Below are 27,982 nucleotides of genomic sequence, written 5' to 3' on the forward strand. Positions count from 1 at the left end.
CAGCTCCCTTGATTCCCCCGAGATCCCGGTTTTTATTGAAACGTAGCAATTACCATTACGTCTGGGCATAGTTAAACATGGCTGCTTTTTGTGCAGCTGTACGCTGCTACATTGTTTATTATACATTGTTAACGACAACACCAACACTAATGTTTAAAGGTGATCATTCACTGTTCTCTCACTAACCACATGACACGCTGTGCTGGACACGGGCTAGGAGAGTGTGCTGCGCACTGTAGCCACATTAGCACAAACACTAATGAACCCTACCCTCAGCTCTGCTTGTACTATGATGGGCTCTTAATAAAGAGCTCAGATCATTTCCCATGTCTATGCCCTCCTCTGAATCCATGGATTTAATGTTGGCGGCAAAGGTGGGATCTCAATGAACCCTGGTATAACTGGTGACATCGCAATGTTGGCAGAGATTGCTGCTGGATTAAAAGATTTTTTAAAGGATAGGATTTCTTCTGTCACTAGAAAGAGATCACCCAAAAGACGGGTGGTATAAACACCCTTGTTTCCCAATACCTTCAGACTGGACACAGATTAAGAAACAGCATATTGATTATATAAAATCTGTGTTCGTTGTCTCCAGTAAATGTTGGGGCTGTCAGGAAAACAAAGCCGACTTCATTAATATCTTCTGGAATTGTACACAAATTTGAACGTTCCGGCATACAGCTACAGGATCATCCCGGCTGTGACCGAGTACCTATCGTCTTGTCCACACAACAATCTTATTGGGACAGTTTAAAGAGATCAGAGTCAGAATCTGATTAAGAAAGGCTGCTTAATCTGCTTGACGCAGCTAAACGTTGTATTGCAGCAAACAGAAAAAGCTGGAGTCTTGTCCTCTAATGGAACGGTCCCCCAAAATGTCTGGAAATGATTTGAATGGTCAAGTGAACCTCCTGTGTAAGCTCTAGTGATGTCTTCGGGAAGAAGAAAAGTTAGTTCTTATATGCCACTTTTATCTCCCCGAAGGAGCCTCAAAGTGGCTTCCAATCGCCTTCCCTTTCCTCTCCCCACAACAGACACCCTGTGAGGGAGGGGAGGCTGAGAGAGCCCTGATATCACTGCTCGGTCAGAACAGCTTTATCAGTGCTGTGGTGAGCCCAAGGCCACCCAGCTGGCTGCATGTGGGGGAGCGGGGAATCAAACCCAGCATGTCATATTAGAAGTCCACACTCCTAACCACTACACAAAGCTGGCTCTCCTAACCACTACACCAGGGGTAGTCAAACTGTGGCCCTCCAGATGTCCATGGCGTAAGTCAGCTAGCTAGAATGGGGGTAGTCAAACTGCGGCCCTCCAGATGTCCATGGACTACGATTCCCAGGAGCCCCTGCCATGCTGGCAGGGGCTCCTGGGAATTGTAGTCCATGGACATCTGGAGGGCCGCAGTTTGACTACCTCTGCACTACACCAAGGGGCATGTCATGGATGGGCAAAGGTCCTGCCCCTTTCCACACACAGCCAATCCCCTTTGTGCCTGTTTGGAGGGTGTGAGGAACAGCGGGTAACAGCCAATCAGAGCCCATGGAACTCTGGAAAATCCGTTAAACCGCCATGGGCAGCTCAGACAGAAGTGAGCTGCTGGAGGAGCTGGTTGAGGGAATCTGATGCCTCAGTCTTTGGCTATTTCGGGAGGCAAGCTAATGCACAGGGTTGGTGGGAGAAGCTCAGCCTTGAAATGTAGTCTGAGAACCAGCTTGGTTAAGAGCAGTGACTTCTAATCTAGAGTAGTTTCGATTCCTCACTCCTCTTCCACCTGCAGCCAGCTGGGCGACCTTGAGTCAGTCCCAGTTCTCTCAGAGCTCTCTCAGCCCCACCTATCTCACAGGGCGACTGTTGTTGGGGAGAGGGAAGGTGATTGTAAGCTGCTTTGAGATTCCTTCAGGTAGTGAAAAGCCGGGTATAAGAAGCAACTCTTCTCCCTTCAGGCAGTAAAGTGGGGTACAAAAAATACTTCCTCTTCTTCTTTCCATTAGGGTAGCCACCTCTGGGTTGAAAATTCCTGATTTTTTGTGGGGAGGGGAGGGGTGGAACGTTGGGGGTGGAGTCTTGGGAGAGCAGGGTTTGGAGAGGGGCGGGACCTCAACCAGGTATAATGCCATAGACTCCACCCTCCAAAGCGGTCATTTTCATACAGAGAAATTGTTTTATTGTGATAGCAGATCTCCAGCCCCATCTGGAGGTTGGCAGCCTGCAGTTGGGGGGAAAGGGAAAGAGGTAGGCTAGGTGCCTCCCTAAAAGTCATGGGGAGTCCTACCATGAATTTCTGGGGCATGCCTGTCTCCTGCAGAGTCAGTCAGGAGACATAACTGGGATAGGAGCAGTCCTAAGCTGTGATCTCAACATGTTGGCTTTTATGTTTTTAAATGTGTTTTCATTTGAGGGTTGTTTTTTTGGGGTTTTGTTTTGTTTTTTTTGTATGTTATAAACTGCTCCGAGCTCCATAAGGAAGAAAGGCAGCTAATAAAAGAATAACCACATCGAGAAGCTTAGCCGATCATCCCTTTCTGCCCTGAAACTCATCAATTTTCACTGTTAACATTGAAAATTGTTAACAGCCTATGCTGCGGAGACAACTGCCAATAGCTTCAAGCCTCCTTGGAAAATTGGCTTTTAAGCCCTGCCAAATGAGAACATCCACCTTGTCAATTGTGTGGGCGTCTTGACTTGCATCAGGTTAGAAGGCAGATGAGGAATTTCCCAAAAACAGAATTCAGATGGTACAGAACAGGTAAAAGAGCTCTGACAATCCTGAGGTTGCGTTCCTGAGAGCAAACCCCACTGAATAGACCTGGCTAGGATTTTGAGTAGATCTCCTTAGGATTTCTCTGGCAACGTATATGGCTTCCTATCCCTGCGGAATAATTAAAGGAACTCTTGGAGGTTTCCTCATGGAAGCCAGTTTTCCTCCCTTTAGCAACCATTGGTTTTAGTCAGTCAGAAAACAGGATTGTACCAACCACCAGAGAGACTTCATACCAAGCTGGAGCCAGTTTGGTGTAGTGGTTAGGAGTGCGGACTTCTAATCTGGCATGCCGGGTTCGATTCTGCGCTCCCCCACATGCAGCCAGCTGGGTGACCTTGGGCTTGCCATAGCACTGATAAAACTGTTCTGACCAGGCAGAAATATCAGGGCTCTCTCAGCCTCACCCACCCCACAGGGTGTCTGTTGTGGGGAGAGGGAAGGGAAGGTGACTGTCAGCTGCTTTAAGCCTCCTTTGGGCAGAGAAAAGCGGCATATAAGAACCAACTCTTCTTCTTCTTCAGTAATCTCAGGACTCTCTCAGCCTCACCCACCTCACAGGGTGTCTGTTGTGGGGAGAGGAAAGGGAAGGGGATTGTAAGTCGCTTTGAGACTCCTTTGGGTAGAAAAAGCAGCATATAAGAATCAACTCTTCTCCTTCAGTAATCTCAGGGCTCTCTCAGCCTCCCCTCCCTCACAAGGTGTCTTGTTGTGGGGAGAGGAAAGGGAAGGCGACTGTAAGCCGCTTTGAGACTTCTTTGGGTAGGGAAAAGCGGCATATAAGAACCAACCCCTCCTCCTCCTCCTCCTCTTCCTTATCCTCTTCTTCTTCTTCTATTTACACTAATCTTGAATCCCCATCCTTCACAGCCATGGACCACATCTAAAAAGTTCATTTCACTGTTTTAAAGGGAGAATTCAGAGCGGGGAATCAAACCCAACTTGATAGATTAGAAGTCGGTGCTCCTAACCACTACACCAAGCTGGCTTTCCTACTGCAGGAAGGAACCCACGGGGCGAAAATAAACAGAGGGGGATGACACTATCCTTTTAGGGCCGCTGGTCCACGCATGGTGGCAGTGTGAAATTTCCGGAGTTTGTTCCATGCTCAGACAGGGTGCAATTTTATTGTTTTGTTACAGTGAGATGAGTCAGACATCAGAGGCCGCGATTGCTTCAGCACTGGGCTTTAATGCCTATGATATAAGTCAGGAACTTCAGACTGAATTGTCTTATCTTCTGCATTCCTTGGCTGAGGATGACATTCCAGTGGAGTGTGATAATGCGTCTGCTCTGCAGAGGAGAGCTTTATGCCTTGAAGAGTCCGATTTGTGGCAGGATGGATTAGTGAATCAACAAGAAGGGGTTGCTGTTTCTCCCCCGCCCCCTCCCCAGTACTGCAAGCTCTGAGTGCCAGCGAACCGGGAATTGTGGATTTGGTGAATTTCCTGCCTTGTGCAGGGGTCTGGACTAGATGACCCTGGAGGTCTCTTCCATCTCTATGATTCTGTGAAAAGTGACACTTTGGTTTTTGCACAACCTGGAAGGCAGTTTACTGCTGCGGAGGCTGGTTTGAGCAGCTGTTTCAGCTGGCCTCGATCCGATACAACCGTTCTGTGCTTTCGTTGGCTTCATTTCAAATGATCTAGATTCGTGCTTAAGTGCTCTCAAACCCATCCACCCAACCAATTCATCGATAAGAATATGTGGGAAGGAAAGATCTTTATCCAGCGGCTGCATTATAAGAGACTTCTGTCAGAAACACCAGACCAGAAGCCACCTAAAACCCAAAAGCAACCAGTATGCATATCCTAGCATCATGTCTGTACTCTCATGAGCCCCGGTCCATTTTGCCTGAGGAAGTGTGCCTGCACACGAAAGCTCACGCCTTGAATAAATCTTTGTTGGTCTTAAAGGTACCACTGGACTCAATTTTTGTTGTGAAGATAATATGAATATTGAGAAGGTTTAGCCGCCAATTAAAGGCTCAGCTCTTGAAAGTGGGTAATTAAATATCCGGACCCCGTTCTGGCTTTACCCAACTGTTGTTGTTGTTGTTAGGTGCGAAGTCGTGTCCGACCCATCACAACCCCATGGACAATGATCCTCCAGGCCTTCCTGTCCTCTACCATTCCCCGGAGTCCATTTAAGTCTGCACCGACTGCTTCAATGACTCCATCCAGCCACCTCATTCTCTGTCGTCCCCTTCTTCTTTTGCCCTCGATCGCTCCCAGCATTAGGCTCTTCTCCAGGGAGTCCTTCCTTCTCATGAGGTGGCCAAAGTATTTGAGTTTCATCTTCAGGAATTACCCAACTGATGGATAACCAAAAAATACAACACATTAGTGAATACACTCTCTTTGACGATGCAGTTTCTCTTCTTCCCTTCAGCATTGCTACTTTGAGGAACTCACCTGCCTTCTTTTCCCTCTAATGGTTGAGGCCTGAACATATACCATCAATGAGCTGGACTTCCCCAAAAACGAAGGATAATCGGAGATAACCAGGTATGCACTCGACACACTAATACAGCACTTTCCTCTCTGAACAGTGGCAGTGCCTTTTTGGACTGTTTAAACTGTAAATTATTGATTTTTAAATGCTGGAATTTTGATTTATTGTAAACTGTCATTGCTGTAAGCCGACCTGAGCCCTCGGGGGAAGGCAGCACATGAATCTGAGAAATAAATCAAATGAATACGGAAGGGAAGGCGATTGGAAGCCCCTTTGAGACTCCTTCAGGCAGTGAAAAGCAGGGTATAAAAACCAACTCTTCTTCTAAAGAACAAATTTTTCAAGCTATGCTGGCTCACGGTGGACGGAACGCAGGGGATGAAGTCACTGCCGCTGCACAACTTGTTATTAAATGCACAGGATTTGGGCCACCTGTGGGAAGAGGCCTTTGGCATCCTCTTCCAAGCAGCGTAAGGAGGAAGATGGTTATGAGAAACCTGTTTTCAGTTCTGTCGACAATCTCAGACTGTGGCTGAGCCAGTTGTTAGAAATCAAAGAGATGCCCGCCTCCTCTAAGTCCACGCCTGCTGCAGTGATGTGCTTTCACGGTAAGCAAAAAGGGACACCTGAGATCTCGGTGCCCTCAAATTACGCCAAGGGCTGAAGTATGTCGACCCAGGATGCAAGTAGTTGTGAGTCACTCCCAAGGTCCAGTAAATCAGGGGTAGTCAACCTGTGGTCCACCAGATTTTAATGGACTACAATTCCCACGAGCCCCTGCCAGCAAATGCTGGCAGGGGCTCGTGGGAATTGTAGTCCATTAAAATCTGGAGGACCACAGGTTGATTACCCCTGCAGTAAATCAGTGGGCTCAGTCACTTGGAAGAGTATCGGGAGAATGGCCAAGACCTTGCAGAGCGTGCCTAAGATGGTTCAGAACACCTACTTAGATAGAAATGCAAAGTTTAGAATTCCGGAGGAGGGAAATTTAGTTTTCTTGCTGAGTCCCGAGGATGTTGGCAAATTGGATTTACCTTTGCAGTTGAAAAGCGTGATGAAAAGCATCCTTATGGAATCAAGGGGGGCAGCAAAGGGGGAGGGTACTGGTTCATATTAATCGGTTAAAGAAGCTTGTTGTTAGAGGAGTGTGATAAATGCCTGCAGAAGCAGGACTTGAGGAAGGGTTTGATGTCCCTTATCTACTAATAATAACAACAATAACAACAACAATTTTCTTTTTTAGTTACACATTTATTGAAATAACATAGTGACGGTTAATAAAAATGTTCTCTGAGCAAACAGCAGAGAGAGACAGAGAGAGAGAGAGAATAATTCAGTCAGTAAGGGGGTTCAGCTTCTGGCAGAACCAAAAAGGGATTGGAGTTTGTTTTCCTTCTATCATTTTGTGTTACTGTATTATATAGAATTGAAGGAATCAAGGTTCACCCCCCCACACACACACACTTAAATACATTTCCTGTTCCTACAAAGACACTGAAAAGTGGGGCTGGATTTTAAGGGAGCCTATATCTCTTTAAACAGAAATGACTGGGGAAGGCACTGGTAAACCACCCTGTATTGAGTCTGCCATGAAAACGCTGGAGGGCGTCACCCCAAGGGTCAGACATGACTCAGAGCTTGCACAGGGGATACCTTTAACTTTTACCTTTATATCTCTTTATTTATTTCCTTCCAATCTGGAATTTCAAGGCCCTGACCCAAGTGGAAGAGCATATTGGTTCTGTATACAGTCCGGCAGCAAATTGCTTGTGCATACCCTCCAGCATTTCACAAATGAAAACAGGGACATTCTTCTTAGCACCCTACTTCTCAAACCAACAGCGACACTGCTAAAGTCTGTTTTCTGTCTCTTGCATGTATTCCAGGCGCTCTGCCATGCTGGTTTGTCCTGCACTGTAGTGTTTGCTTTTTAGACTAAAGTTGATTTGCTCCAATGACCCAAGCAATTTTCAAAATAGGCCTCAGCCTTAGAATTCATGTGTAGAGCCATCTACCTGTTAAGAGATTTAGCTGCTAGAGATCTAGGGATAGAGGCAAATGCTGAAGAAGGAAGACACTTCAATAACTGATCTTTAGCACTCATTGCCATGAAGTGTGTCACTGGCTTTAGTGCATTAAAAAGGAGGTTGACCGGAACCATGGAGGCTACGTCAGTTTGGTGTAGTGGTTAGGAGTGCGGACTTCTAATCTGGCATGCCAGGTTCGATTCTGCGCTCCCCCACATGCAACCAGCTGGGTGACCTTGGGCTCGCCAGGGCACTGATAAAGCTGTTCTGACCGGGCAGTGATATCAGGGCTCTCTCAACCACACTCACCCCACAGGGTGTCTGTTGTGGGGAGAGGAATGAGAAGGCGACTGTAAGCCGCTTTGAGCCTCCTTCGGGTAGGGAAAAGCGGCATATAAGAACCAACTCTTCTTCTTCTTCTATTGCTGATTGTTAGCCAGGACAGCCGAATGGTAGTCAAGGTCAAGATGCCTGTGATTGTCAAATGCTGGGGAGCAGCGAGTACATATTGTCTGTGGACCCGGTTTGTGGACTTCCCTGTAGCATCTGACTACCCACGGCTAGAAACAGGTCAGGGGGGCCTGCCCATGTCGCAAATTCCAGAGTTAACTGATGATAAACTTGGCTAACCCTCGGAATCACTGGACGTAATTTCAATTCCATGCGACTTGCATTGATAATACAGCCTGGAGGCTGTATACAACCTTGGAGGGCTCTATCTGTATTCCCTGAGGGGTGTGCAGTGACTCAGAAATTTAACTTCTGTCCAGTTCCACTCACATCTTATTTTGCATCCTGCTCTGTTTCAGGCAGGTGCAGGCTTATGCGGAATAATTCAAGCAGGATGAATCAGATGTCACAGCAAGCTGGCACAGAGCAAGGTTCCTAAGAGCAATCCGATAAAACAGCAGCCAGTCGGTCTCCAGAGGAACACACTTGAGGGCTCCTCCACCCTTTGTTTTATCTGCACGGAGCCTAAAGTCACACTCACAGCAGCTGCTTAAAATCCTGATTCCGGGTGCTGTGCCTTGAGGTGTGCTGACCTGCAGTGATTTTGAGTAAAGTGGCAGCAGGTATTCATTAAGACCCTGTATTTGTATTTTTAACCTTATCTGTTATGAAATGGATGTTGCATATGTGTCCTTATTGGGACGATGACAAGAGAAAAGGATGTATTTGCCTTATCTTGGCATTGTGGGTGGGTGATGTAAGGAGGTTGGCGAGCTGTTGGTTGGCTTTTGGGAAAGAAGCCGCAGCCAAAGAGTTCATACAATCACAGAGCTGGAAGGGACCTCCAGGGTCATCTAGCCCACCCCCTAGGCAGGACACTCACAACTCTCTGCCCCCCCCCAGTGACCCCGATTCCATGCCCAGATGATGCCCCTCCCCAAACTAGAATTGCTGGCCAGTCTGCCCTGGAGGGATGCTCCTCCTGACCCCAAAGTGGCAATGGGCATTTCCCTGGGCGTGCAAGAGGCAAGCTCAGACGCAGTCCCTTCTGCCCAGCCACTCCCCATCTGCCTGAGTTCACAGAACCCGGTTGTTGTCTGTAGCCTCCCTTCCCCGTCCTGTGCTGCCTGGAGGCTGGCACCCACGGGAGAACGGCAGGCTGGAGAACCGCATTGCCCGGCTCCGCGCGTTCCATCGCGTCACTCCAGCCTCTTTCCCCATCAGCCAATCCTTCACTTTCCCCGGGTGAGGCTCCACCTTCCGCTCCTCCTCATTGGCGTGGAGCGCCATGGCCCGTCCTCATACGATGCGAGAGAGCCAATCCAGGCGGTGGTGCTTTCATGGTCCTTTTCCTTCCCCCTCTCTCCCCCGCCCCCGCGGGCTTCGGGTACGCCCCCTCTCGCAGTGCCTCCAGGGAGTTGTAGTTTCCCGGAGACGGCCTTGTGTTTGTCCCTGCGGGCCTGCGGAAGGACGGTAACTACAACACCCGGCGTGCGCGTGGTCCCAGGGCTCGCCTCCCTTCTCTGTATTGATACCGGCAGCAACGCAGAGCGGAGATTGGGTCGAGCCGTGGAGTAGCAGGAACAGGTGGGAGCTGGCAGCTATGGCGGGATTCCGCCTCTCCGTGCCGCATCTTTGCAGATACCGGCGTTGCAAGGGCTTGGTGACGCTCTGCGGGAGGACAGGCGGGTAAAGCGTCGGCCTAGGCCGGGTCTGGGAGACCCAGGTTGGAATCCCACCCGCACCCCCTGCCAAGGAAGCTGGGCGGGAGACCATGGGCCAGGGACACACGCTCCGCCGGTCCTATCTCGCAGGCTTCGGGGGGGCGGTTTTGCAGGGGGGAATGCCTGCCTGTCCTACCTCGCAGGGTTGTTAGGGATGATGTCTGCCGGTCCTACCGCTCACGGTTGTTGGAGGGTGAGAATGTATACCTGTCGTACATCGGAGGGTTGTTGCGGGGATGTCTACCTGTCCTGCCTCGCAGGGTTGTTGGAGGGTATAGGGGAGAATGTCTGCCTGTCCTCCATCGCAGGATTGTTGAGGGGATGTCTGCCTGTCCTACGTCACAGGGGATTCAGGGGAGAATATCTGCTACATCGCAGGATTGTTGGGGGAGAATGTCTGTCTGTCCCTACATCTCAATGTTGTTGGGGGGGGGGATGTCTGCCTCTCCTACCTCACAGGGTTGTTGGAGAGTTCAGGGGATAATGTTGCTTGCTGCTTTAAAAGCGGGGCATCAAGAAAGCAAAGTAATAAAACAAAAAAAACCTCCTTGGTCAACAGAGTAGGGTGGTGCCAAATACCGAGGATGTTTGTGAAGACCCGGAGCCCTGGGTTCACTGCTTCTCCTGAGCATTGCCTTCAGGGCTGGGTTTGGAAGTTGACTCGCTGAACACCAAGTTTCTAACAGGCATTGAAGGCTTTGTTTTCCAGGAATTGTTCCTTTTTGAAAGCCAAGTAAACCTTCCCTGCATCAGGTTTCAGCATGTTCTGCGGGTCAGTTACTCTTAGACTGAAAACATGCTCCTGTGACTATACTTCCTGATAATTATAAGCTGGTCATCTGGTAGTTGTGGTAGTAATAAAGACACTAAAACTGTTGTTCCCTGTTACTAATATGGTGCCTTGCAAGTGTTCAAGACACTTCACCTCAATTAACTGGGAAATCCCGCAAACAGAGGCTGGAGAGCCATCTGACGGAGAGGTGAAGCCTTAAGGGGGTGGCAGGTTACAGTGGAGGAGCGATAGGGTTGTGGGTGTCCTGCATAGTGCAGGGGGTTGGACTAGATGACCCAGGAGGTCCCTTCCAACTCTGTGATTCTATGAAATTAATGCAAAAGAAATTCCCTCTAAACATCCGAAGAAGTTCCTGACTGTGGTTTCTCAGTGGAACAGGCTTCCTCGGGAGGTGGTAGAAATTTTTAAACAGAGGCTAGACAGCCATCTGACGGAGAGGCTGATTCTGTGAAGGCTCAAGGGGGTGGCAGGTGACAGTGGATGAGCAAGAGGGTTGTGAGTGTCCAGCACAGTGCAAGGGGTTGGAGTAGATGACCCAGGAGATCCCTTCCAACTCTTTTATTCTGTGATTCTAAGATAGGCCAGTACTATCCCCGTCCAACGACCGATGGGGAGCTGAAAGGTGGGATGGAAGAATGTCTTTGTTTGCAGCTTGCCTTCTTAGGCAGTATGTTTTTCGACTTCTCTCTGTGATTTTATTTTTGGAGTGGTCGACATCTTGATGTGAGGACCTGATATTTCCAGGAGTCAAATGCTTCCCCAGTGGAGACTATTAACTTGTCAATATGGATATTTACCAGCTGGAGATAGAACAAAGGGGCTGTGTGGGGGCAGGATTAAATTTATTCTTGTAGACTGCCCTTCCTAACAGACCAGGGCAAGTAATATCAGATAAAAACACAGCACAGTAAAATATATAAACAATCTAAAATTAAATAATAGGTTTTAAAAACATTACAATCATTGTTAAAACTGCCCACCTATCAGGGGTAGTCAAATTGAGGCCCTCCAGAAGTCCATGGACTACAATTTCCATGAACCCCTGCCAGTAAATGAACATCTGGAGGGCTGCAGTTTGACTAGCCCTGGTTAAGTGAATGAAGATTAACTGATTAACTGATGCTTAGCTAGTGGAGGTTAGTTGCTATCTTCATGGGCCTAGTGAACCAGCTCTGTCTTGCAGACTCTCCGGAACTGTTTACAGTCCCTGACCTCACTACACAGAATGTTCTACCAAGCTGGGCCCATGGCCAAAAAGGCCCTGGCCCTGGTTGAGACCAGTTTCACTTAATTGGGTCTGGGGACCCTGAGCAGATTTTGGCTACTCAGTAATCTTTTGGGGGGTTAGTGGAAGAGCGGTCCCGGAGATACAGGGGCCCCAGACCTTTTAGGGCTTAAAAGGTAAGCACCAGAACCTTGAATTTGAGTCGGTCTTCAATCTGGAGCCAGTGCAGTGTCATAGGAAATAGCTTTTATGGACTAAAATTTTTAATAATCTAATTACAATTGTATTGAATTTTTTTCATTATTGTATTTCTTCTGATGATGAGGTAAACTGCCCTGAGCCCTTGGGAAGAGTGATATAATACAAATTAATAAATGAATAAAATGTACAACAGGGCATGAGCCTCTTGTGGCACAGGGTGGTAAGGCAGCCGACATGCTGTCTGAAGCTCTGAGCATGAGATTGGGAGTTCGATCCTAGCAGCCGGCTCAAGGTTGACTCAGTCTTCCATCCTTCCGAGGTTGTTAAAATGAGTACCCAGCTTGCTGGAGGGTAAAAGGGTAATGACTGGGGAAGGTACTGGCAAACTACCCTGTATTGAGTCTGCCAAGAAAATGCTAGAGGGCGTCACCCCAAGGTGCTTGCACACGGGATACCTTTACCTTTACAACAGGGTATAGAGGCCTGGCCTTCCCCTGATCTTGCCTCCTGGCTTTGTGAACCAGAGGTTCAGTGCCTCTGAATCTGGAGGTTGCCGTCATTAGAATGCCTCTAGTTTTAATCCTTGGGTGGAGCTCCTGAAGGATTAGGTGTAACTGAGCCATAAACTCCTGAGCTTTCTCGAACGTCTAAAACGCTCAGCTCATTTTGCGCTAGACCAGGGATTCCCAACCAGGGGCCTTTGATCCTGAGGGTCCGCAGGATTTCTGAGGGGGTCCGCTGCCTTTCCCTTCCAGCCTTAATGGACTCGGCCACAAGCTATGGAACTGACCACTTCCCCGCTCCCGAACATGAGTGTTGTGGTTTCTGTGCCTGGGAGAGAGTGGAGCTTGCACACCTACTCCCTCATTAAAACATGTCCTATGCCCCCACCTAGTCTTCCTTGAACCTGCCTATTAACGTAGATGGTGATGTCACTTCTGGGGGCGTGGAGGAGGGGGCACGGCCTGCTGACATCACTTCCGGGAGCCCTCGAAGCCTGAAAAATGATTTCAGAGGCTCCTCAATGATCAAAGGGTTGAAAATGGCTGCACTAGATCAGTCTTGATCCCCAGGGTATGCTGTCAGTCGCTCAGATCCCTGCAGCCCTACTGGTCACCTGGGAAGGTGTGTCTTCTAATCGGTCTTAAATTTGCTGCCTTACCTAACTCTGTCGCTCCATGTTTCTCTGGGTTTCAGGCCGCAAGATGAGCAGGAACGGAAAGCAGGAGGCCTCAGTGGCTGCTAAGGAAGAGTTTGTGCGGTTCTTCCCCCAAATTATCAAGGATCTGACCGAAGATGAGCTCCACAGCCCAGAACTCGCCGATGCCGTGGTCAGGCTAAAAGAAGTGAGTGCTGAAGATAGGGACTTGGGAGACCCCCAGTGCAGTGTGGTCGTTCCTGAGCCAGGCTACGCCTGTGAGGCCTGAGGAGAAATGCTACATGGACCAGAAACAAACAGAGCCTAAATGGAATTAGCTAGGCCCTGAAAGGTTGGACGTCTGTACAATTTGGACAATAGGTTGTAAAATTATACACACATTTATTGTGTGCAACTTAAAAAAAAAAAACCAAATCAAATTAGGGTTAAAAATATACACAAAGTCCATGGGCCAAAAATATCATGTGCACAATCTTAGGTTTGTTTCCCGTGAGACTTGGGTTGAAAGCCCTGAGCATTGTGGGAATGCTGTTCTTGGTCAGGGTCCCCTGCCTCTCAGGGTAGAGTGTTGTAAGGAGAAAATTGGGTGGGGGGACCATGGCTGCTGCCCTGAGCTCAGAAAAAAGAAATCACAAGGCAATGTTGTGTAGTAGTCCCCTCTGTGTTATTAATGAAGGTCACAAAAAAGAGTCAACCAGAACGGGATCCTCGGTTAGATAACCCGTTTTCTGTCTGTCTTCATCAGTGGGAGGAGGAATGAAAAAGTAACAATATGACTGTGACAGACCCACATAGCTGGGAGGCCAAAGGGAGGGACCGAGGAAAAGGTGAGAGTGGCCTGGGAGGGTTTTAAGGGAGAGAATCCCAGAAGGTCAGTCAGAGAGGGGGAGCTAAGAAGTCAGAGTGGAAGAGAGAGGATGTAAGAGATCCTCCAGGCCAAACAATGTCACATGGTTCAGAAAGGCAGGGGAACCACGACTGCCTCAGTACTCACTGCCCGTGGGCTTAAGGAGAGCCCAGGTCTCTGACAGAACAGACAGCTGGAGCAGAACACTCCCTGGTTCTTGGTGAAACGTGGCATACAGTGTGATTTATTTAATTTTTTAATTTATAATCCAACTTCTACCCCGGCACTCCTGTATCCAGCTCGTGGCGGCTAACAATCTGAATAAAAAACCCATTAAAGCCCATAATAACCCCCTCTTACAATGATAATGAGCCTCTTGTGGCGCAGAGTGGTAAGGCAGCCGTCTGAAAGCTTTGCCCATGAGGCTGGGAGTTCAATCCCAGCAGCCGGCTCAAGGTTGACTCAGCCTTCCATCCTTCCGAGGTCGGTAAAGTGAGTACCCAGCTTGCTGGGGGGTAAACGGTAATGACTGGGGAAGGCACTGGCAAACCACCCCGTATTGAGTCTTGCCATGAAAACGCTAGAGGGCGTCACCCCAAGGGTCAGACATGACTCAGTGCTTGCACAGGGGATACCTTTACCTTTACCTTACAATGATAACATAATTTGAATCACTCCAGTGGCCGGCCAGCAGCTCTCCCATTATACAAAGTAGGAGCCTGTAAACCATCTGTGAACGGATTTCTAAACCGTTATGTTAAAACCTTTGATAAACCTTTTATTCACAAAAATTCCCTCCTTCTCGGAGACAATAGCATCAGGGACCACAATGAAAGTCTCTCTCACATGCATTGAAAAAGGTTACCGTGGCCTATTAGGATTTGCGGCACCGGCTGCTCTCTAAATCAAGACTTTTTTGAACCTGCAGGCCCCTTTGGAATGTGGACACTGCAGGGGGATGGGCACAGCCACAAAATGGCTGCCACAAAATAGCTACTGCAGGAAGGATTGGGCAGGACCTGGTGTCAACCATGGCAACACTAGGGCTCTCGCAATTTGTTGGGCAGGTTCTGGACGCCTCCCTCACAATGGAGGCCCAGATCACAAAGGTAGCGCGGCTGGCATTCTACCATCTCCGCCAAGCCAAACTACTAGCGCCCTACCTGGCCCCGGAACACCTAGCCACAGTGATCCATGAGACGGTCACCTCTAGACTAGACTTTTGTAACTCGCTCTACGCAGGCCTGCCCTTAGCCCTGACCCGGAAACTACAACTAGTTCAAAATGCAGCAGCCAGGATCCTCACGGCAACACCGTGGAGGTCCCATATCCGGCCTATTCTTCATCAGCTGCAATGGCTACCAGTTGAATTCCGGATCAGACTAAAGGTTCTGGTAATTACCTTCAAGGCCATACGCGGTCAGGGCCCAGTGTACCTGAGGGACCGCCTCCCCGCCTATGCCCCCAAAAGAGCTCTACGCTCTACTGCCTCAAATCAGCTAAGGATCCCTGGCCCTAAAGAAGTCCGTCTGGTCTCGACCAGGGCCAGAGCATTCTCTGTTCTGGCCCCTACCTGGTGGAACGAGCTCCCAGAAGAGATCAGGGCCCTGACGGAGCTTAAACAGTTCCGCAGGGCCTGCAAGAAGGAGCTCCTCCATCAGGCATTTGGCCGAGACCAGACGTAATCAACAGCGACCAAGGGCCCCTGCTCCCCCCCCCCACCCCCCTCAGAATTCAATCAATAAACCACCCCCCTCAGAATCCCATCAACAAGCCCTGGACCTGTTTGTATCACAACTGTTTACTGTTATACTGTGTTGTGTTTGGTTGCAATTGTTGGTTATTGATGTATATGTTTTACAGACTGTTTTATGTAAGGTTCCTTGTTATAATGTAAACCGCCCTGTGCCTCCGGGGAGGGCGGTATAGAAGTATGATAAATAAATAAATAAATAAAATAAATAAAGGAGGAGAAGAGCCGGGCTTTTTATACTCTGCTTTTCTCTGCCTGAAAGAGTCTCCAAGTGGCTTACAAACACCTTTCCCTTCCTCTCCCCACAACAGACACCCTGTGAAGTAGGTGGGGGCTGAGAGAGCTCTCAGAGCTCTGTTTTGCAAGAACAGCTCTGTGAGAACCGGGACTGCTTCGCAGCCACTCAGCTGGCTGCACGTGGAGGAGGGATGTGGACTCGAACCCAAGTTTTCCAGATTAGAGCCCGCTTCTCTTAACCCCTACACCATATTGGCTCTCTAGGAGCCAGCTACCAAATTGTTACTCCAGATTCCCTTTCAGTCTCCTAGTGAAAAGCCTGACGCTGTGATGTCAGCTGCTGCCAAAGCAATGTTTTGTTTTTAAATCCACACAGCCAGAAGCCTGGTTGTGCAAAAAGCCCTGTCTAGCCCCGCCCTCCTAAAAACGCTGGTTGTCCCCCAGGAAAGGTGTTGCTGTGTGTTGTGGTGCCCGTGGGCACCACGTTGAGGAACTCTAGAAACCTTTGATCCTTCTGGTTTTGTTGCTTGGGCCTGAGGTTGGTCTTCTAGAGGATGCCAGCATAGACCTTTGAGGAATGTGGGAGAACAGCAAGGGGACATCCAGTTCAATTTTGCTTTTTGAAAAGTGACCAACTAATCACGGTTTGGGGTTCCACAAGAAAGGAGGTGGAGGTGGCCATTTTTTTCTCTCTCCAGCACTGTTATTCAGGCTGCCTCTGGCTTTGCCACTGGAGCCAAATGCCTGCAGGTCTCATCGAAGAAGAAGAAGAGTTGGTTCTTATATGCCGCTTTTCTCTACCCAAAGGAGTCTCAAAGTGGCTTACAGTCGCCTTCCCTTTCCTCTCCCCACAACAGACATCCTGTGAGGGAGGTGAGGCTGAGAGAGCCCTGAGATTACTGAAGAAGAAGAGGAGTTGGTTCTTTTATGCCGCTTTCCTCTACCACAAGGAGGCTCAAAGTGGCTTACAGTTGCCTTCCCTTTCCTCTCCCCACAACAGACCCCCTGTGAGGTGGGTGAGACTGAGAGAGCCCTGATATCACTGCTTGATCAGAACAGCTTTCTCAGTGCTGTGGTGAGCCGAAGGCCACCCAGCTGGCTGCATGTGGGGGAGTGGGGAATCAAACCCGGCTCACCATATTAGAAGTCCACACTCCTAACCACCACACCAAGCTGGCTCTCAAGTGGGGGCTAAAGGAACGTCAGGCTGGATTAGACGAGGTGGGCATTTTGAAGGCGCTTCCAGGTTGTGCGAGAGGACTCCCTTAACCTTGGGGCGGGATTGACAGCTGAGCGGAGCCATGCCCCCCAACATGTCTCTTTCTCTCCCTGCCCCCTATAGGTCATAGAATACAATACCGTAGGCGGGAAATACAACCGGGGCCTGACTGTCACGGCTGCCTTCCGAGAGCTGGCCGGGCCGGGTCAACAGGATCAGAAGAGCTTCCAGAGGGCTCTGGTGGTCGGCTGGTGCATCGAGCTGGTAAGCTGTCTTTGGGCGTTCTTTCATTTATTTTTTTAAATCTAAGATTCCCATCTTGCCCTGTCCTACCTCTGATGATGCTGGCTGCAGTCACTGGTGAAACATCAGGAATTAAAACTACCAGACCGCAGCCCCGAAACCCCCCAGCAACCAGTGGACTCCCACTGTGAAAGCCTTCAGCAATTCAGCATGCTTGTTTCAACTCTTGTGTGGCGTATTTCTAACCCAGCTCCCAGAGCATCTCTTGCCAAAGAGCCATAAATAACGTGCATCCCTTGGCACATCCTGATATAGACTGTAGGCTCTTTGGGGCTGGGAACTCTCTGTCTCCTCCTCTGCTGTAAAATACACTGTCTGTGGATCTGCTAACATTGGTGCCTACATCTCTGTTTTGGCTTCAGTTGCAGGCTTTCTTCCTGGTGGCCGACGACATCATGGACTATTCACACACACGCCGGGGCCAGCCCTGCTGGTACAAAAAGGTAAATGGCCAAGGGGAAGGGAATCTCACCAGGTAGATATCTCAAGGCTCCAGCGAAGGAGTCTTGGATTTCTCCAGCTTTGGGTTTGAATCCCGGGGGAAGATCCCTACAGGGATGGCTTCCGCTTATTGTTGCTCTTTGATGCCTGGATGTCAAAGCACGTGATCCCGTCGGGTGTGACCCAAATAACCAGCAGTTAAAGAAACCTGTTGAAGATGGGACAGGAGGATGCCAGGGAGGGGAGGTGGTTCAGCAGTAGAGCTTCTGCTTGATATGCAGAAAGACCAAAGTTCAGTCCTCTGCAATCTCCAGTTCAGAAAATCTGGCAGTCGGGGATGTGAAAGGCCTCTGCAGGAGAGCTGCTGCCAGCCACTGTGTGAGGCAGGAGGCTGGACTGGAGGGACCCTCCCTGGTTTGACCCAGCAGGGCTCTCCTGTGTCCTTATGAGGGGAAGGCCTCGGCCCCCCTGCCCTGTTGCTGGCCCTGCAGAGGGACTGGCTGGCCCCTGGGTGAGGCAGGAGGCTGGACTGGAGGGACCCTCCCTGGTTTGACCCAGCAGGGCTCTCCTGTGTCCTTATGAGGGGAAGGCCTCGTCCTCCCTGCCCTGTTGCTGGCCCTGCAGAGGGACTGGCTGGCCCCTGTGTGAGGCAGGAGGCTGGACTGGAGGGACCCTCCCTGGTCTGACCCAGCAGGGCTCTCCTGTGTCCTTATGAGGGGAAGGCCTCAGCCTCCCCTGTTGCTGGCCCTCCAGAGGGACTGGCTGGCCCCTGTGTGAGTCAGGAGGCTGGACTAGATGGTCTGATCTGGCAGGGCTTTTCTTATTTGCTGGTTGCCGTGTCTTCCCCTTAGGAAGGAATTGGCTTGGACGCCGTGAACGATTCTTTCTTGCTCGAGGCCAGCGTCTACCGGCTGTTGAAGCGGTACTGTCATGGCGAGCCGTTTTACCTCAACCTGCTTGAACTGTTTCTCCAGGTGGGCTTGTGTCAAATCAGCTGTCCTTTCTTCCCTGCGGCCTTCGATGGGAGGACTGCGACCTCTTGACCAACTCTTCCTTTGCTGTGGAGGAGTCCTCTTTTCCCACATTGTGGGGGGAGGGATCAGCGATTCCAGGTTGCTGTTGATGAGGGCAAGCAGGAGAGGGGAATCCTGTTTCTCACCCACAACTGCCCCAGCCTTCAGGCCCCAAGTGGCAGGTGAACCCAAGGCTGAGTTTTGGGAGGCAGCTACTCTTTGTGAAGGAAGATGATGTGAGGAGCACCCGTTCCATTCAGAAGTAATGGACAAACTGTAGTTTGCACATGAGAGATGCAAGAATACAGTGTAGTGTCATACTACAAGCTTGGGTTCAAATCCCCACTTGGCCATGTAGGCCCCTGGATGATCTTAGGCACTTTCTCAGCCTAAATTGAGCCAGTGTGGTGTGAGAGCCAGCTTGGTGTCGTGGTTAAGAGAGGCGACCTCTAATCTAGAGGACCGGGTTTGATCCCCCACTCTACCTCTCCATGCAGCCAGCTGGCTGACCTTGGGCCAGTCACAGTTCCCTTAGAGCCACTCTCACAGCAGTTCCCCTAGAGCTCTCTCAGCCCCATCTACCATGCAGGATGCCTGTTGTGGGGAGAGAAAGGAAAGGGTATTTGTAAGCTGCTTGGGGACTCCTTCAGGTAGTGAAAAGCAGGGTATATTAAAAAACGCAGCTCTAAATTCTCCAAAAGCAACGTTGATGATCCATGACTTTTTCTTACTTTCTTGTCCCCCCCGCCTCACCTTCAGTCTTCATACCAGACCGAGTTAGGCCAGGTTTTGGACCTTATAACTGCACCCCAATCCCAGGTGGATCTGACCCGCTTCACGGAACAAAGGTGAGAAGCAATTTCTTAGTGAAAGGCAAAAATTGAAAACTTCTCTTTGGGCATTGCCGGGCCCCAAAAGTGTTACTAAAAAGAATCTAAAGGTGATCGACATAAATATCTTATCCATGATTCCTCTTAATATTTGTGAAACCAACCGGGGGGTGGAGCGTGTCCGGGGTGTCCGAGTATGAATAGGGCCTATCAGAGTGCGGCCAGCAAAACAACCTGATTGGCCCGGCCCCTACAGCTCCCACCCTCCCTCACCACCCACACCAGCTGCCTCCGCAGCACAAGGATCTTCATTGTGTGAATGAAGGTAAGCTGTGGCCGCCATTTTTGTGACTTGCTCCGCCTTCTGTGGCAGCCATTTTATAGCGGGTCCATCACACTGCCATAATTCGAAGGGGGTGCCCACAGGCTCAGAAAGATTGGGGCCCTTTGGTTTAATTGATTTTGGCCATCCTAAAATGGCTTTCCTGTTTATTGATTTTTCTAATTTGAGAATAAAAAGAATGAATACAAGTAAGCACTTCATTTGCAGATTTCAAGCATTATTATTTTGTTACGTGCTGGAGAAAAAACCTCTTCTAAGATGATTGTGCTTATTAGAGGAGGCTTCCATCTCAGAACAGGGATTATCTGTAGGGAGAAAAAGAGAGGGAGGACCGCTTCGAAGATGATGCTTTCCTCAGATAAAATCAACATTTATGAGCAGTTTTAAACAATTGGGTTTTTTTTCACTGAAACTGATTGATTTTGTCAAGATGGCCAGCTTCCAAAACACCTCCGAAAACCCTTTTGAGCCTTCCCCAGGCAAATATTATTTCCTTTCCCAAAGTGGGTAGATAAATGCCGTGTTGTCGCTGGCTGAACACGCGTGGCAGATGGGGCGAGAATTGGGAAATGTGTCGCCTGCGTTGGAAGAACAGAGGCTTTGTTCCAAGAGCACCAAAATGAATACTTAAAAAAAAAAGTTCTATTATTAGCAAATTTAAGCACATCCCCTCCTCCACCTTTCCCAACTCAAAGCCAGATGGAATTAAATGAGGGACCACAAATACCCAAATGCATTCCAATTCATAGAGTCCTGGGGTGTTTTCTGTTTCTCGGGCATGCTGGATAGCTTGGCTTGTCATGTCCAGATGTGTGCAGCTGGAGTAAATCCTAGAATCCTAGAATCAGAGTTGGAAGGGGTCATGCGGGCCATCTAGTCCAACCCCCTGCTTAATACAGGATCAGCCTAAAAATGCTTCCAGGCTAGAAACTCTGCCCTTTATCGGTAGTGCTCACCAGAATTGTGGCTACCCTCTCTGGCAGGTACAAGACGATTGTTAAATACAAGACGGCCTTCTATTCTTTCTACCTCCCCGTGGCCGCTGCGATGTACATGGTGAGTGTGGCTTATTTTGCTTACCATCTTTGTTCCCCACCTTTCCCCCAGTGAGGACCCAGAGCTGCTTATATCACTCTTCTCTGCGTTATTTTCACAGCAACCCTGTGAGGTAGGCTAGACTGAGGGTATGTGGCTGTCCCAAGGCCGCCCAATGAGATTCTGTGGCAGAGCGGGGGGGGCCTTCATAGAAGATGCAAGGGAGGGGGGGCACAAATGGGCAAAAGGGGGCAGGGCAGATTGCCTTCAATTCAAGCAAGAACGACAAATCACGATTGCCCTTGATGGGTCTGGATGAAGTTGCTCTTTCTAAGCACTACAGATGGGAGATAAGTCGTTTTTGTCATTGCTGATGCAGCTTCCTGCCCCCCCCCCCCAAGAATCCTGGGAATTGTAGTTTGGTGTGCGCTTTGAGAATCCTTTCCTGGCAGCTGCTGTCCCAGTCCTTGAACCTATTGGGTTTTATGCATGGAGGGGAGGCATGATGGGAACGTTCTAAACACTTATACAGACAGAATCTGATAGGTCAATAGATCTCTCACTCTGGAATCAGGGGCGGGCATCAGAACAACATTTCCAAATCATTCATAGAATCATAGAATAACAGAGTTTGAAGGGACCTCCTGGGTCATCTAGTCCAACCCCCTTCACTATGCAGGACACTCACAACCCTATCGCTCATCCACTGTAACCTGCCACTCTTTTGAAGCCTTCACAGAATCACAGATTCTCATGGGAATCGGATTTGCCCTTGGATGGGCACATTCTTTCCCTGCAATTTGTAACAGTTACAATATAAAGGAACAGGGATTAGATTCCCCAGAAACAAATGGTCCCCTTTGTAATACTGCTACCGGATTCCATGGGGTACACAGTATTTGTTCGCAATGGCACCTCCTGACCTTCCAGGGAAACTTTGGCAAATTTGGTCAGCCTGAGCTGGAATACATGCTGGGTATGATTCAATGTAGCAACTCTACAAAACAGTGACAATTCGTATTCTTACTGTGGATCTAATAGGAAATAATCCCTGAATTTTTAAAAAGCTCGCTTTTCTCGAGTACAGGGGAGGGCAAACTGTGGCCCTCCAGATGCCCATGGACTACGATTCCCATGAGCCCCTGCCAGCAGGCAGGGGCTCATGGGAATTGTAGTCCATGGGCATCTGGAGGGCCACAGTTTGCCCTCCCCTGCTCTACTATCTTCTCTCAGGCCTCGGTCACTATCAAGCCTGTCTGTCTCTGTCTTGCAGGCAGGCATTGACGGGGAAGAAGAACACGCTCACGCCAAGGCCATCTTGCTGGAGATGGGGGAGTTCTTTCAGATCCAGGTGCGTTTGTCCCCCTTCCTCCTTGCACCACCTTTTGCGGATCTCCGGTTTGCCAGGAAGCTGGTACACTGGTTAGGATTCTGAATCTGGGGCCCAGGGTACCTAGGAAAACCGTGCGGAATCCAGGAGGCTTTGGCTGATGCATTCAAATGTTAGCCTTGCCGCAATGAGGGCTAGAACCTTTATTTTAAAAAATCATGGGGGGGGGGGCGGTTGGGGTGGGTGTCCAAAAGTAAAATAGAACTCCTACTGGACTCAATAAAACATTAAATTGGCTAAGGAGACAGGTAGCGGAGGTGATTTAAGGTGAAGAAGCCAGTGCCGGTTAATGCTTCTGCCTGCGAAGGGGAGCTGGCTTGAACCGACATGTTAAAGCAGGGGTAGTCAAACTGCGGCCCTCCAGATGTCCATGGACTACAATTCCCAGGAGCCCCCTGCCAGCGTTCGCTGGCAGGGGGCTCCTGGGAATTGTAGTCCATGGACATCTGGAGGGCCACAGTTTGACTACCCCTGTGTTAAAGCAAGAGGTGCGGATTTGGGCTTTGAATCCTAATAGCGGCTCTTTTGCCAACACGCTTGGACTAGAAATCGCAGAACCGGGAAAGGAATAGAGGAGGGGAAATGGCACATTTTGAGAAACGTGATAAAAAAACCAGTCTTGCAACACCACTCTCAACAAACTGTTCCAGGCTAAATTTTTATGGAGTAGACCGCCTCTTTGTCAGATGTATGTAGTGGTAAGGGACTAGGTGGTTATTTTTAAAAAATCAGCCACAGAATATTGGTAAAGCTTTATGATAAAGCATCTATACAGTTCTCTGTGTCTCCAGGTTTTATTTTTTTTAAGTGTCTCTTTCCCTTTTCATTGTGGAGATATAAGGAGTAAGGCATCAGGGGCCAGAAGCGAACTCTATAATGAGATTCTATTGCCAGTTGGGTTTTTTTTTTAAAAAGACCTTGAGTGGCAGGAAGAAAATAGCTGCTGTGGGGGACCAGGGTAGGAGGAAATGGCATTAATGTTGGTGCGACCGGGAAGACCCTCAGTTTCCCTTCCAGGTGGGTGCCAGCCCAGCCCTGCTGTGATCTCTCCCAAAATAAAGCAGATGTGGGAAAGATTGGAGGAAAAACAAGGAAAACCCCAAGACGCACAGAAATATTGTTTATACTTTCTTAACATACTAGCTGAGACAGCCTTTCTCAACTTTTTTTACCATTGGGAAACTCCAGGCCTCAAGAATCCCCAGAAGTGGCGCAATTGTGCAGAATATGATTGTAAGGCATAGCTGTGTACACGCCCACCCTGGGCCCCTCTTCTTCCCCCCCCCCTTCCAAGCCCCCCATTTGGGGGGGTAGAGGTCGATAGGACCACATATGGTCCTATCCCCCGATGAATGCTTAACACATTTAAAATATATCTTTAAAATTAACTAACTCCCAGTCATTCAGGAAGTCCTTCCGGTGCCACCCAGAAACTCCAGGGTTTCACGAAAGCCTGGTTGGGAAAGCCTGAGCTGATACATTCTGAACCTGCACATGATTGCTGCTTGGCAAGACACCTAAAGTACCTCTAAGCTGAAAAGGATTCCAAATAGCTTCTCTCTGGCTCACTGTAAATGTCCACAGAGAAAGAGGCTGAAAGAGAGAGAGAAGATGATGCCTTCATAAGCAATAAAGTTCTTAGGCTGAGTCTCACCCACATGCGATTAAATTAACCATTAGTATGTTACTCCCGCTAAGCTGCTTAGAACACTTAATCTCAAAAGTGTGTCTTGGGGGAATTTTGAACACATTGGGACTTGCTTTTCACAACAGATGGCAATCCAGCCATTCCCAGGGCTTAATTTTGTCTCAAGGTGAACATTTTTGCATTGTGTAATAAGTCATGGTCCTGACTCGGTTCTTAATGCACTGGATCGAACAAAATGTTCCACTTTTAATCCTCATCAGGACTTCCCAGGTTCTTAATTATGGAAAGGTGTAATCTGTCCAGATCTCTATCGCCAGGGGACTGGATTAATCCAAGTGAATGGAAATTCGGGGAGGAAACTAGCTGATCCCCTCTCTTTGCCTGCAGGATGACTTTCTCGATTGCTTTGGGGATCCAGAAGTGACCGGCAAGATCGGGACCGACATCCAGGACAACAAATGCAGTTGGCTGGTGGTGGAGTGTTTGAAACGGGCCTCTCCGGAGCAGAGGCGCCTTCTAGAGGTAAGTCGTCCTGTAGGTGGGGCAGGCCGGAGATCCCTTTTGGTTTCTAGCTTCTGCTCCCAGGCACTGATTCCTTGTGGACAGAGCCAGGTGTATTTAGCAGTCACACATCACAAATGCAGGAAATCTCTGTTGGGCATGCACATTTCATTTCACATAACATGAAAAACTATGCCTAGCTGAATCTTTCTCAGCTGTTTTTTTTTACCATTGAGAGACCCCTGAAACATTCTTAGGCTTCAAGAAAGCCCAGAAGTTGTGTGATCAGCATCAGCTATTTGAGGGGGAGGGCTTGAGAGAAATGGGTCTACATGACCATATATGTTCATATGACCCGATAAATGTTTAATGAATTTTAAAAATATATTTTAAAAATTAACTCCCAACCATTCGGAAAAACCCTTCCGGGGATGTGAAGGAATCCCAGGATTTCATGAAACCCTGGTTGAGAAAGCCTGGTCTAGCCCCTTAAAGTTGGAGCAGTAAAATTTGTGTATGCCTGGTTCCATCATCCATACCTAGAGATGCCAGCCTTCAGGTGGGACCTGTGGATCCCCTAGAGTTACAGCTAATTTCTAAACTACTGAGTTTGCCTGGCGAAAATGAATGCTTTGGACAGTGGACCGAGGTCCCTGTTAAGTTCCACCCCAAATCGCCAGGGGATTTTCAGTCTGAATCCAGTAACCCTACCTACCCCTCCGACCCCCTCCCCCCACATCCCCTACCCATAGTCTCAGGAAATACAACCTGGGATCCTACTCATAATGTGACTAAAAAAAATAGGAGGTTGGTTTGGGATAACAGATTTGCTACTCTTCCCCGCTCCCCGCCGTCTTGCCAACCACCCTGCGAGGTAGGCAGAAACAGGCCCAGAATCACTTTGTGACAGAGGGAGGATTTGAACCCGTGCTTTCCCAGCCCTGCTTTAACACTCAAACTACTGCACCACACCAGTTCTCTGTAGGCATTTTGCCAGGGCAGTGGCTAAGGGAGAGCAAAGTAAGGATCAGCACACCCGACTAGTCAGGCCCAGATCTCTGTCGGTGACCTTGCTCCCTTCTCTTGTCGGCTTGATCCACCGCACAAATGACCGTGGGTGCAAAATGTATCGACGTAGTACATTTTTGACCAGCCTTTGTTCCCGGGAGCTCCAGGCAGCATGCAGGATCCTCCCCTCCTCCATTCTCCTCTTCACTACGGGCACCGTTGCAGAGGCGTTGTGCGAACTCCCAAAATAATCCGCCTACAATGGTTTGGATCTTTTAAAGCAGATCAGGACTGGCTTGTTGTTTATGTTATAATGTTTAAAGCCAGCAATGACTGAAGGGCGGGGAGAGAAAGAAATAGAAGAGCTGTTTCTTTTTTTTCTTTTTCTTTTTTTTGCCTTATCCCCAGCTCTCTCAGAGCTCTCTCAGCTGCACATACATCAGTGTTCCTGTTGTAAGGAGAGGAAGAGGTGGTGGTTGTAAGCCACCTTGAGACTCCTTCGGGTTGGGAAAAGTGGGGTAAAAAAAAACTTTTTTTATACCCTGCTTTTCACTAGCCGAAGGAGACTCAAAGCAGTTTATGAACACCTTTTTTGTCCTCTCTCCACAAAAAAAATATTTATTTATAATGAAATTTTTATACCATCACTCTCAGACTAGCTGTGTTGGTCTGAAGAAGCACAACAAACTTTGAGTCCAGTGGCACTTTTAAGACCAACAAAGATTTATTCAGGGCGTGAGCTTTCAAGTGCAAGCCCTCTTTGTCAGACAGTGGAAAAGGTATCATAATACTTGGGTGGAGATGGATGAGGGTAACAAGAAGTCTCTTTTAATTACTTCTTTTCCCAACTGGGAAACTACATTATTATTGCCACAATGTTTTTGTGAAGGCCAATTGACCCCTACGACCGATTGGCTTTTCTAGCAAAGTATTATCACACTGCATATTTGGACGTATGATGCTGCTTGCTAATTTGCTACTAATTTACTTTCTCCTTATATCTGTACTCTTATGATCCCTTTTCCACTGTCTGAGGAAGTATGCCTGCACATGAAATCTCACACCGTGAATAAATCTTCCTTGGTCTTAAAGGGGCCATTGGACTCACATTTTGTTGTCCCCCCACAAAAGACACTTTGTGAGGCTCAAAGAGAACTGCTTTGCAAGAAAAGCTCTAGGAGAACTGTGACTGGCCCAAGGTCTCCCAGCTGGCGTATGGGGAAGCGGAGAATCAAATTTGGTTCTCCAGATTAGGGTCTGCCGCTCTTTAACCACGACATCACGCTGGCTCTCAGGTTTGTGGTCTAACCGCAATATATTTTTTTCCAGGAGAATTATGGACAGAAAGACCTGGACAAGGCGGCTCGCGTGAAGCAGCTCTACGAGGAGCTGGGCCTGCCAGCCGTTTACCGGGAGTACGAGGAGAGCAGCTACCAGCGCCTTTCCGCCCTCATCAACCAACACGCCGTCCACCTCCCTGCCCAGATTTTCTTCAGTCTGGCCCAGAAGATCTACAAGAGGCAGAAATGACAGCCCTGCCCGTTGGCCAGGAAGCCGGCGTGTAGCTTCCAGTTTCACTTACTGCAATGGAGGGGGAGGGGGGTTAAGCTCTTGGGGTGCCTCAGAAGGGGCAGAAAATCCCTCCCCCCCTTCTATAAAACCCCCCCTGGTGCTTTGAAGGGCCTCTTTGTGCTCTGGAAAGGGCAACAGCTTCCAGAGTAGTTCTGTTAAGTTCACGTCTACACTGTAACGGGTTTCAAGATGTAAATCCTCGGGCCTTTTGACTGAGGGATTCTCTTTGTGCTGGAAATGCTTTGAGAATTCTGGAGAGGGAAGTTTCTGTTTTAGGGCTGAACGTGAACCTTGACAAAAGGTGCTCTCAAGGGGATCTCATGCCGGGGAGGGGGAGGGGGGGGGCTGAGTTTGATCTGCAGCGGCTGTGCTGCTTTACCCCTGTGGCCACCTCTGGCCACATCAGGCACGTTCTGAAACCGTTGTAGCTGCCTCTCTCCCTGGAATCAGGAGCCTGTCTTTTGTGCACATCCTGAACGCCACCTGTCTTTCACACCTGAATGAGCCTACGATGAAATGGGCCATCCCAGTGTCCTCTGAAAAGGTCATGTAGAGTTGGGCTTCCCTTTGGATCGGTCCATCTGTGTCCCACTAGCCACCTGCCTCCTCTTGTTTTTGGGGGGATGGGGGAAGAGAAGTTGTTGCCATCCATTTCCTGAATGGGGGGGTGGGGGGGCTTTCCTCTTCGTTGCTGAATTGGGAAGAGACATGGCCTGTTCCTTTTAATCGCCCGTCTCGAAAACCAGAAGACCCCCATCCTTCTTGGGGACCAACAGGGGTCTGGAAGATTGTTTCTTCTTGAGGGGTGATTGGGAAAGTAATTGTTATTTTTTGGGGGGGTGGGGGGAGAGGGAATTGGCTGAGCACCTGTCTGTTACTCTCTCAGATAGAACCTGTGGCCAATCCCAGCATTCGGTCTGAAGGAAAGGCTTTAGAGTAATAAATTATTGTTTAAAACCTCGATTGTCGAATGCAGGCTGTTGCACGTGGTTCTGTGGAAGGGCCGGACTGTCGTCTGGTTAATAATTGAGGTTAGAGCGGGCAAAAC

At 49.0% G+C, this 27,982-nt stretch overlaps 1 protein-coding gene across 7 annotated transcripts; it reads left to right on the forward strand.

Moving 5' to 3' along the window:
* The first annotated feature begins 1,565 nt into the window (after nucleotides 1-1,565).
* FDPS (farnesyl diphosphate synthase) lies at nucleotides 1,566-27,895 on the forward strand. Of its 7 annotated transcripts, none has more exons than XM_077322606.1 (11): nucleotides 1,566-1,653; nucleotides 5,153-5,268; nucleotides 12,833-12,981; nucleotides 16,974-17,114; nucleotides 17,516-17,596; nucleotides 18,446-18,568; nucleotides 19,367-19,455; nucleotides 20,764-20,836; nucleotides 22,089-22,166; nucleotides 24,241-24,375; nucleotides 26,692-27,895. In XM_077322606.1, the coding sequence occupies exons 3-11, from the start codon at nucleotides 12,841-12,843 to the stop codon at nucleotides 26,890-26,892; spliced, it is 1,062 nt and encodes a 353-aa protein (XP_077178721.1). In that variant the 5' UTR covers nucleotides 1,566-1,653; nucleotides 5,153-5,268; nucleotides 12,833-12,840; the 3' UTR covers nucleotides 26,893-27,895. The 7 variants fall into 7 exon arrangements, with proteins under 7 accessions (XP_077178721.1, XP_077178730.1, XP_077178754.1 ...); XM_077322615.1 differs by having other exon boundaries at nucleotides 1,612-1,670; XM_077322639.1 differs by lacking the exons at nucleotides 1,566-1,653; nucleotides 5,153-5,268 and adding an exon at nucleotides 8,294-8,315.
* The last annotated feature ends 87 nt before the right edge of the window (nucleotides 27,896-27,982 follow it).

Source organism: Paroedura picta, chromosome 1 (assembly GCF_049243985.1).
Source record: "Paroedura picta isolate Pp20150507F chromosome 1, Ppicta_v3.0, whole genome shotgun sequence".
In the NCBI taxonomy this organism is placed as follows: domain Eukaryota; kingdom Metazoa; phylum Chordata; class Lepidosauria; order Squamata; family Gekkonidae; genus Paroedura; species Paroedura picta.